Genomic DNA, 10,770 nt, shown 5'->3' on the forward strand with positions numbered 1-10,770 from the left:
TTTATGGAACGTGCAGTAGCGTAGCGAGGGGGGGGGGGGTTGGTACATATGTCCCCGGGCGCCGACCTTAGGGGGCGCCAAAATGGGTTGGAAAAATAAATTGAAAGGTTGAGGGGGGGTGCAAATTGAAAGTTTGAGGGAGGGGGGGGGGGGCTGCAAATCGAAAGTTTGAGGGGGGGGGGGTGCAAATCGAAATCTTGAGGGGGGGGGGGTGCAAATCGAAAAGTTTGTCCTCGGGCGTCGGGAAGGGTTGCTACGCCTCTGGGAACGTGCCATAATTTGATACAGGACATTTAGTACACATCATCAATTCATGTTATAGGCCTATAACATCTGCATAGATAATCACCCCTCAAATATTCATCATAGGACACCTCCCTATTTCACATTTGGTTATACAAAATGATTTATGATTTTGATCATTGCTCACACATTGCTAGAAGCCTATACATCTATTATTCTTCTATTTTACAATTAGTCTAAATGGCTAAGTGTCTGATGTAACTAATATGCTTTTAAAGTTACCCAACTTATTTTAGCAATATTACAACCATAATTACTACAGTCATAACATCATAAATCCATACAGAAATAAAATTTTAAAAAGATTATCATATTGCATTTTTATGTATAGTGAAGATCAAAATCTGAATAATATTACAATGAACCTTAATGCTTATTCCAGCTTTTCACAGTTATTTTAGCTAATCTTCTAGCATTAACTTGAAATACTGAGTAATTAATTTTAATTAAAAACACAGGCTTAAAGCTGTCGTTGGCTGTTATAATCCAAAGCTTACACCATTTGCATTTTATCTCTCCACCCTTGACAAGTAAACGGTAAAAACTGAATGACAAATGATGCATTTAAAAATACATTGGCCAGCATTGGGAAAAAATCTAAACCATTTTTTGTTTGAAATGAGCAGGTTCTTTTTAAAATTTACCTTTCTTACTTTGAGATAACTGTATTTCATATAAATTGTTGAATCCATAATTTCATACCACATACTTTTAAGATATATTTATAATTTTAAATAATCACTTATTTTTAGATGTGGTTAAATTTTGTTCTATATAACCACATATTTTTAGATGTGGTTGAATTCAATTTTGTATAATCACTTACTTCAGATGTAGTCTTTAATACAAAATTGTTAGGTTAAGTGAAGAAAGTGTTGTAGGAAATTAGAACCCTGCATTTTATATTCTAGTCTACTCAGTGTACAACATAGGGTAATTAGTTGCACAGAGTAAATCAATTAATATAACTATGCCATCATTACAAAAACTATTATTGAGGCAAAATATTTTATGACCTTTAGAGTTATTGGAGAGCTAGTAAATTTTGTAGCATATACTAACTGAAAGCTTTCAAATATATATGTATATTTATAAATATCACAAGAAAAAAATGAAAGTTTGTAAAGTTTATTTAAACTATTGCAGGAATATCAATCTTTTTTTTAGACATAATCCAGCCTGGGGGTCTAGTTTCAAAAAATGGCGTCCCAGCTATCCTTTTGCCTTTGTAACTTGTATGAAATGGCAAGAGTGCAGGCATTCGCAAGAAAAGGCCTATTCCACCTGGTGTATACGCCCTCATTTTCACACTCTTCTCACCATTAGGTGCAATAGATATCCAACCTATATGGGAAAAAAAGATACTATTTCAGGCATAGTAAAGAAAAGTGTCATTTTATTTTAACATCTGAAGAAGAATACATCACAATCCTTGTCAGACCATGTCATGACATAAAAAATTACACAATCTAATGTATAGAAGTCAAAGTTGTGGCAGGTATATCTGATAAAGAAATCAGAACACCTGAATCAATTTGATATAATTATGCCACATTAGTAAATTATAAGGGCTGAAAGATTTTCTGGCTAAATTCTGTAAAAATTCAAATTGTTTTTAATTTATTACAATATTCCTACAGTGACCTCTCTACTCCAGCAAAAGTATTTTAATTTTGGCGCATTGTTTTACATTGGTGTAAAACAGTGAGTTAATCAGTATATAAGGGACTATTCTCTATTATAGTTCATATATTTAAAAAGTTTTGTTTTGAAGTTGGGTTCTACATACTTAAAAAAAAGTACTAAAAACTTAATAAAGCTGCATTGTTAACTAATTATTATATGCAGTGTAAGTTTTTGCTTATGAATCTTAGGTCCTATAAAGTGAACTTAAGAAATGTTTGATAAAATATATTAATTAAGATGAGTTTCCTGTTAGAGTTCAACTTAGGGCTAGGATTGTTTTCTTGTTATGGCAGAGTTATGGTCAGTATAATTTATGGGATACTAAGATTTAAATCAGGTTTTAAATAATTAAGCTATGGGTGCACAAGTTTTAAAATAAATGAGTTTATAAGTTGCTTGGAAAATCTAGTGTCAATATCACTTTTTGAGATAAGTGAATAAAATGATATTATTTTCAAAATCACCTATGATTAACCTTAGAAAAAGATACCTAGAACATTAAAGCTAGATTAGCTTTCAAGTTAAAAACAAATGTACCAAAAAACTCAAAGTATCTATTTAATTTAATCTATTTAAAATATAAACATATAGCTGTATCTTGTATGTCACATTGTGATGTATGATCAAAATATATAAGTGGGCAACCCAGCCAGATGAATAAAGATGGGGCGCATAAACTCTAAGTTTATTTGCTAGTAATTAACTGCAAGGAAAACATCTTGGTGCTTAATGAATGAGAAGACTGTCAAATATCTATGAGCATAACAAAAAATGTGTTATATTCAGATCTCTTACCCAGAGAGGACAACTGGATATCAGCAACTGCAAGCTTATCTTTGACGCCATTAACACTGAATTCATTCCCAACTAGAGAAGGAAGTTTTAGAAGACGATCTTTGTTGCCAATAGGAAGCTGGTGAATGCATGCAAATTTTATTATAATTTGAATAATAATATTTTTTTTTTTCATAGTAATACAAATAAAATCAATGAACATTGATTGAAATTTAGATAAAAAAAAAAAGCAAGAGAGAATACAATAATGATCTTAGGAATTTTCAACTAAAAAGAGTAAGATTATAATGTAATTTCCTCATATGAAAAAATCTCAAAACTTATTTTTGCATTTACAAACAGATTATAAATTGAGGAATTTTTTTTTATACATACCCCTAAGATATGTGTTCCAACATTTTTAGCATAAAACTCATCAGCCTCAGTCGTTGGTATGACATGAATTGGAATTTTAGGTCCACAGTGGACTGTCAATAGCACACTGTCATCACTCTAAGTAATAAAAGTAAGTTACAAATAAAGACTGCTTGCTTTTACTGAAAAATATCATATCACAGTTACATTAATACTTTCTTTGGAAAATTAAGTTTAGTGTGATATGAGGAAATGATAAAAATGATTTTTATACTGCAAATCCAGTTTACACATTTCAGGTACATTGGTCTAGAAACTAAAATCATGTAAAAATTTTTTAGATTTCAACATACCTCTAAAAAATCCATTCTAGCAAGTCCTGATACAAACACAGTTTCACCTGGTTTGAAAATCAGAGACTGTGGTACAAGCATCTGAGCTGGTGCTAAAAGTGGAGCTTCCTCTGGGGTTAGCATGTTGATGATCTATAAATAGATGCAGATGCTGTTAGAACTTTATTGCCTGTTAATAATCGAGTCACATTAATTTCATACTACCGAATAAAATTGAGATTATTTACCTGGCTTTAAAATGAATCTGTTAAACTGGTTTTAATCCCTTACTAATCTATTCAAAAATGCACATTCACATATTTACGCTAACAGACATTCATCAAAAAATTAGGATTGTTTTTTTAACCATGCAATTTAAGTAGAAATGTAAAATGGTACCTTAATAATCAGATGAGGCTAATAACAAGTTAGATTTTGGATAACTGTATAGGTTTACTTTAAATCTAGGTTGGAATCTTCAGAAAGGGAATAAGGCTGACAGTTCTAGACCTAATTCGGATTGTCAGATTGATATACACAATCTAGATCAAACCCTTGAAGTGGTCATCTAAGGCTATCTAGACATTTACTCTTATGAATATTTGTCACCTTAATTTAAACCAGCACAAATAATTAGCTTAAACCAATATTTGAAATCTGGGTCTATTGTAAAATGTGACTTAGGTAACAGACTATAAAATAATATCAAGTATATGATAAGTTATTTTGCAAAAATAGGTCAGGGTTGTTAAAGTACTTACAAACAATCAACAAGCTATGTCGGCAAAAGTATTTAGCTTTAATAACTTAATACCTGATTTGGGTTAATAACACCAGGTGTATCGTATGTCCAATAGCTTTCACTGTAAGCCTCCTCCTCAAAAGGTTGAGACTTTTTTTCACTTTCTATAAGTTTAACTGTTCCATCACTTCTCACTTTTAAGGCTGCAATATTTTGACCCCATGGAATAACTGTTTCATCTGCCTGTCTCTGATTGATGTTACGTATATCAGTTGTTCGAACATCACCTTAGATGAAATGTTAAACTTTATAGAGTATATATATACAGACTAATAGTTTAAAATACATTAACACACTACTCACATGGGAAATAATGTAGTTAAAAGTAAAATAACCTTTCAGCTGCCAAACTTTCTCTTTCTCACTCATTGTTGTCAAATGTTTTATTCTTCTCTCTTCTTTCCTCATTGCTTCCTCTTGCTTTAGCCTTATGACACGTAGCGTAAAATTATGTGATGAAGGTCTCATAATAGGAAACTTAAGCAGATTGAGTGTGGTACCTGTGGGGAGACAAGATGTGGTTCTTCATTACTATTTTTAATGTGCTTTAGTAATCATACATTAATAAATATAAATTACGTAACAAATAAAAGAAATAATTAAAATTAACCCAGAGATTTATTTATTGTTTTTAAGTACAAAAACTAACAACAAAAAAATCTGCTTTAAAAGTACTTACCTGGCCAGACAGAAATTGTAGCTCGCTCAATTAGATCTCTGGCAGTGTGTTTACAATAATCTGAAGCCAACAAGGCATTGAATAATGAAGACTTGCCAGCATTTGCTGTTCCCACTATAAAAACATCAACTGCAAAGTAACAATCATAAAAACTATGAAACTTTAATTTGATAATTTTAATGTGAATGAAAATATTTTTAAAAAAAACATTTTTACATTTAATTGATTCAAAATCAATACAATGTACACATAAAAGTTAATTTTTTATTGCAAAAAAAACTTAATTATATCAACAACAACTTTGGGTTAACTCTAGTAAATTCTACTAAGTCCCAGAACCTAGTCAGGCTTTTGATACTTGAACAGAATCAAATAGGAATTTGAAGTAGTTTTGTACCAAGCTATTAAAACCAACCTTTTTTCTTGTAAGCTGTTAAAAGAGTGCTTATGAGCCTCTCAATACCAAATCCAGTTTTGGCACTGATAAGTGTACATTTCCTAATTTTGCTGACACCTGCATCTGCACAGGCTTTTTGGAGCTGGTGAGTGACATTCACCAGATAGTCAGGAGTATCAGGACAAAGTAGATCAGCCTAAGCAAAATACATATAAATATACAATCTGAACTACAGAATATAGTTTTAGTAATAAGAAACATGAAAAACATGAACCGATAGGTCTCTGGGGTTTAATTCAACCTAAATCCCCAAAGGATGCCCCTGAGTCCACCCTCATAAGTTAGTAAAGTTTCAATAGTCTTGACTGAGTTTTCTTTAGTAATCTACATACATGTAACAGCTCTACATAATTCATACTTTCAGAAGGATTTATGTTCAATTTAAATGTAAAAATATATTCTCAGAAACACAGTATAAGAAACAAACTGACAAGATCAACTGAATTTTAAAACACAGCTGAGCATCACCTTATTTCCTACAACAATAACCTCATGCTGAAAACCAATATACTGCATCAGATTTGGTACAATACTTCCATTGATGTCCATTAAATCAACCACCATCACCACCAGCGACTTGGTTGGTCGAATTTTTGAGATAATTTCGGCAAATTCTTTTGGGTTTGTTGTAACTTCCTTGAAAGCTTCACAGTGACGAATGTAGTAGCACCGCTGACAGAGTGTAGATTTGAGATCTTTTTCTGTGTGTATTTTGAAATACTCACTCGGCAAAAAACCTGGAAAAGTATTGTGTTGGCACTGAAGATGGGCTCCACACCCTACACAAGGAACTTTACTTGGAGGGATGTTAGGATCTTCTGTGCCAAGTAATGGGCTAGGTTTTATTTGCAGCCCATCTTTTTGTTTATTGTCAAAAGTAACAAATTCAACAGTTTTTGATAGATTTTTTAGCCAATTGTTTTCAGCATATTCAACATCTTTCAACGAGTAAGTCAATGGTTTGTCCGGAATTTCCATTTCTATTTTTTGCATATTAGTTTTTAAGCCTTCTATTTTTTGACTAAATTGTTCAACTGTTGCTTGTTTCCTAAGAACCTGGAGGTTATGCTGACTATTAGTTTTTTGAGCATCCTGCACGATCTGTTTAGCAATTATTGACATTTCAGATTGAGGATGTACAAACTTGAGCTGAGCTTTAATATCTGCTGACCGTTTGTGTTTTGAGTCCAGCTCTTTTTTTTTAGGATCATATACAGCATATGTGGAACCTGAAATTTTTCTCATACATGTAGGTATTGAACAGGTTAAAGATGTTAGCCAACACTTTGTTGTCCATCTTTTCATTGCTATGGCTTGGCAAGCTTTAGTCAAACATTCTTTCATTTTTTCAGCTTGTGACCTAAAAATGAAAAAGCAAAACAAGGCAGATTAAACTATTTAAATAAGCTATAGGGATCATACATATAATTATAATGTGTTAAAACAAACATAGGTTAGAACCCCAAATTTCTATCTAATTTGTATGAAAGCCCCACATGTAATTACATTAAATTTCTTAAATATTATTTCTAGCTACAAGATGGACATTGGTACATCAACATACAAATACAATTGCATATTCACTTACACTTAAGTAAGCCAAATAGATAACCAAATTAGTCTTGCATTTTACACTAATTAACGTTTGTTAGAGTTTTGAAAAAGAAATGCAGAATATGTATTTTATGTCTTATTTCTCCACTACTCAGGTGGGTGTTGGACGATCCCTTAGTAATTAATTATTATGCCTTAAAAAAGTTTAACCAAATTTCTTTCTTAGTTTCATGTGTTCCAAGGACATCAAATCAACATGGATGAATGAAAATTTTGTAATAAGAACTAGATAATCAATTTTGTATGCTGTAGAATTGTAACGTGATAGAAAGCATGAAATTCTCGAGAAAGAGGACAGATATGCAGTCAAGCATTGCAATACAAAATTCACCTATTTTTGCCTAGGTACAAAGGCAAAAATTCTAAAAATTAAATAATAGGCTCAACATTAATTATTTAAGACTAGATTTTTAGCTCAGTAACTTTATTTTGTTTTTATGTGGACGAGTAGTTAGCCCATCGCACAACCCCCAACCTGGAGGACCAAGGCACAACGTTTGGTCTGGCCCCTACCCGCGCAGATCTGTCCGACTTGGTTAGACCTGCCAGGAGCACTTGGCTCCCGCCAGTTACAGAAACCAAAGCCAAATCTGAAATTAATCCAGTCCTCGGAAGAACCAGGGCTCCACTTAGGAGAAGTATGACGCGATGCAGCCAAATCCGCAAGGAAGCACCAGAGCCGACCCCCCTTCTTCAACCAAGGAAAACTAAATTCACAGCCCCAAAACTACTGTCGCAAAAGAAACCTATCCTCATTGGAACATGGAATGTCAGAACACTATGGGAAGCAGGGAAGTGTGCACAGGCAGTGAAAGAAATGCAACAGTATCATCTTACAGTGCTCGGCCTGTGCGAAACAAGATGGAACACCTTTGGAGAGACAAAATTCCAGACGGGAGAAACACTGTTATACTCGGGAAAAGAAAATAAGACGACCCACGAGAGGCAGGCGTAGCCTTGCTATTGACAAAGGAGGCAACAAAAAGCCTGATGGAATGGGAACCTGTATCTGATCGAATAATTAAAGCTAGATTTGAATCCAGAACAACGCAGATGAGGAAGAAAAAGACCGCTTTTATGGGCAGCTTCAGTCGGTGGTTGATAAGTTAAGGTACTCAAGCGCGACATGCTGATCCTCATGGGTGATTTAAATGTCAAAGTAGGCATAGACAGCAGAGGCAGGGAAATGGAGATGGGAACCAATGGCCTAGGGGAAATGAATGAAAATGGTGAAATCTTCACAGACTTTTGTGCCTCAAATGAGCTTACTATCGGCGGTACACTTTTCCTCCACCGAAGTTGTCATAAAGCCACCTAGATATCACCAGATTATCATATCGAAAACCAGATTGATCATGTCGCGGTACAGCATCATTGGAGGGCCTCAATGCAGGATGTGAGAACAAAGTGAGGAGCCGACATAGGATCCGACCACCACCTGGTTGTTGCTAAACTGAAGATGAAGCTAAAGGTGAAGAAGAGGCAACATGAAATTGATCCACGAAGAAGATTTGATGTAAGTAAACTTAAGAGTACGCAAGGCCAAATTTTCAGGGGTAATCTATCGTTTTGGGTACGTAAATCGCCCGCGACTTGTAATGTGAAAACCAGGTGACTCCTTAAATTTTAATAATTATTTCACATTTTGAGGAGGATTTATGTTTTTTAAAATACAAAAATGTTTCCTTGTTTCATTTATGTACCTGTTTTTAAACAATTGAATTAAAACTTTTCCGTAATAAATGAAGACTAGCGATGTTTCCAACAGATGCAACCATGATCATTTACTATAGCAGCCATCTTGTTTAAGTTTTATTTTTATAAGCTTTTAGCGCCAGATTCAGGGGGAAGCCACTCTATTTTACAAATGGCTGCTGTTTATATCTGCAAATCTTGCTCTCAGACACTGCTGTAGTCAACTGTAGTGTTTAAAGTTAATTTCTGGCCTATATCGATATATTTAGCCATTGATTTAGGTTTATTATTCATTTATCTATAATATTTGACACAAACATATCACAATATACTTCTATTAAAGCCTTGACAATGAGGTAACGTTTTCGTACATTAATAGCCGCGGGCGATTTTACGTACCCAAAACGATAGATTACCTTTTCAGGACTTTTCAGGTCACCCTACTAAAGAATCGGTTTGAAGCTCTACAGACAGAAGAAAAAGATTTTGATTCAGTTGAACACACCTGGGAAATATTGTACCTGTTTTAAACAATTGTATTAAAAATTTTCAGTAATATATAGATCTAAAGACTAGCGACGTTTTCATCAGATGCAACCAAGCTTATTTACTTTACTTAGCAGCCATCTTGTTTAAGTTGTTTTTATGTAAACTTTTGGTGGGAGATTCAGGGGAAGCCACTCTATTTTACAGATGGCTGCTGTTTATCTAGCAAATCTTGCTCTCAAATACTGCTGTTAAAAGTTAATTTCTGGCCTGGATCTATCTTGATATATTTAGATATTCCTTTTGATTTATTATTCAATTATCTAATATATTTAACACAAATAATATATCAAGTATATCCAGCGTCCAGTAGATCTAGAGTCCTAGACTCAGTTTTTAGGATTGTTTCCCAGAGTGCCCTCCCTTCCCATTCATACCCAAGGCCCAAGCCAGTGGGTCAGACAGATGACAATTTCAGAGGGGGGGGGGGGGGGGGGGGAGGGGACATATGTCCCCGGGCGCCGACCTTAGGTGGGGGGCGCCAAATTGAACGTTTGAGGGGGTGGGTGCAAATGAAAAGTTCGAGGGGGGGGGGGTGCAAATCGAAAGTTCGATGGGGGGGGGGGGGGGTGTGCAAATCGAAAGTTTGTCCCCGGGCGCCGGGAAGGGTCGCTACGCCTCTGGATAATTTGTTTCAATAACCTTGGCATACAAGGGGACAGCGTTGTCATTCTGTGTAAAATATCAAAATTCTAAATAAGTCATCTATAATTAATGACGTCACGCTTTTTGGACGATTTTTACCTCCCCCCTCCCCTCCGTTACACATCGTCACAAAAAGCCAGACCTTCCTCCTAAAATGACGTCACACCTCAGCCTACAACCCCCTCCCTCAAAATAGCAGTTCAATTTTTCTTAAAACATCGAGCCTGGAAAAAACACTGAGTCAAACCGAATGTAAAAGTAAAATTTAGTTTTGATTATACTTTTCATTTACACCGTTGTTGTTGGTTTCATGTCATGTACTCAAAACTACTCATCTGGGTCAAGACTGTGGTGAACTTGGGTCAAATCCTATATATTTAAGTCGAGACAGGTCACCGTGGTCTGAAATTGTTGTTGTTGGTTTCATGTCATGTATTAAAACAATTCACCGGGGTCAAAACTGTGGTAAACTGGGGTCAAATCCTGGTCATTTAAGCTACGATAGGTCAAAGTGGCCCGAGATTGTTGTTGTTTGTTTTGAAAACTACTCATCTGGGTCAAAACTGTGGTTAACTTGGGTCAAATCCTATTCATTCAAGCCAAGACAGGTCAGAGCGTTCCGAGCTTGTTGTTGTCGGTTTCATGTCATGAATTAAAACAACTCACCGGGGTCAAAACTGTGGTAAACTGGGGTCAAATCCTGGTCATTTAAGCTACGATAGGGCAACGTAACCCAATATTATTGCAGTTTGTCACCGTGTCCTTACATAATACAACTCACTTGGACAGTCTGTGGTCATAGAGGATGATGTATTGGAGAGCACTAAAATTAGTATGCATTGAGTTTGCAGACTAATAATAG

At 34.8% G+C, this 10,770-nt stretch overlaps 1 protein-coding gene across 3 annotated transcripts; it reads right to left on the bottom strand.

Annotated features, from left to right (window-relative positions):
* Nucleotides 1–1,415: 1,415 nt before the first annotated feature.
* Nucleotides 1,416–9,389, bottom strand: LOC131941686 (nitric oxide-associated protein 1). 3 transcript variants are annotated; one of them, XM_059301100.1, is made up of 10 exons: nt 9,239–9,389; nt 5,877–6,768; nt 5,367–5,544; nt 4,952–5,080; nt 4,608–4,772; nt 4,285–4,499; nt 3,492–3,623; nt 3,160–3,276; nt 2,785–2,902; nt 1,416–1,647 (listed from the first exon to the last, which is right to left on the bottom strand). In XM_059301100.1, the coding sequence occupies exons 2-10, from the start codon at nt 6,750–6,752 to the stop codon at nt 1,436–1,438; spliced, it is 2,142 nt and encodes a 713-aa protein (XP_059157083.1). In that variant the 5' UTR covers nt 6,753–6,768; nt 9,239–9,389; the 3' UTR covers nt 1,416–1,435. The 3 variants fall into 3 exon arrangements, with proteins under 3 accessions (XP_059157083.1, XP_059157084.1, XP_059157085.1); XM_059301101.1 differs by having other exon boundaries at nt 9,223–9,389; XM_059301102.1 differs by lacking the exon at nt 9,239–9,389 and adding an exon at nt 9,134–9,199.
* Nucleotides 9,390–10,770: the final 1,381 nt, after the last annotated feature.

Source organism: Physella acuta, unplaced genomic scaffold (assembly GCF_028476545.2).
Source record: "Physella acuta isolate Inbredline_101_S28 unplaced genomic scaffold, ASM2847654v3 ptg000369l, whole genome shotgun sequence".
Taxonomy (NCBI): domain Eukaryota; kingdom Metazoa; phylum Mollusca; class Gastropoda; family Physidae; genus Physella; species Physella acuta.

Coding starts and splice junctions, on each gene's coding strand:
- LOC131941686 (XM_059301100.1), bottom strand. CDS start 6,752: ATGAAAGAATGTTTGACTAAAGCTTGCCAAGCCATAGCAATGAAAAGA. Junction 5,545..5,876: donor TTATTGTTGTAGGAAATAAG/GTGATGCTCAGC, acceptor TATTTTGCTTAG/GCTGATCTACTTTGTCCTGA. Junction 4,500..4,607: donor GAAAGTTTGGCAGCTGAAAG/GTTATTTTACTT, acceptor ATTTCATCTAAG/GTGATGTTCGAACAACTGAT.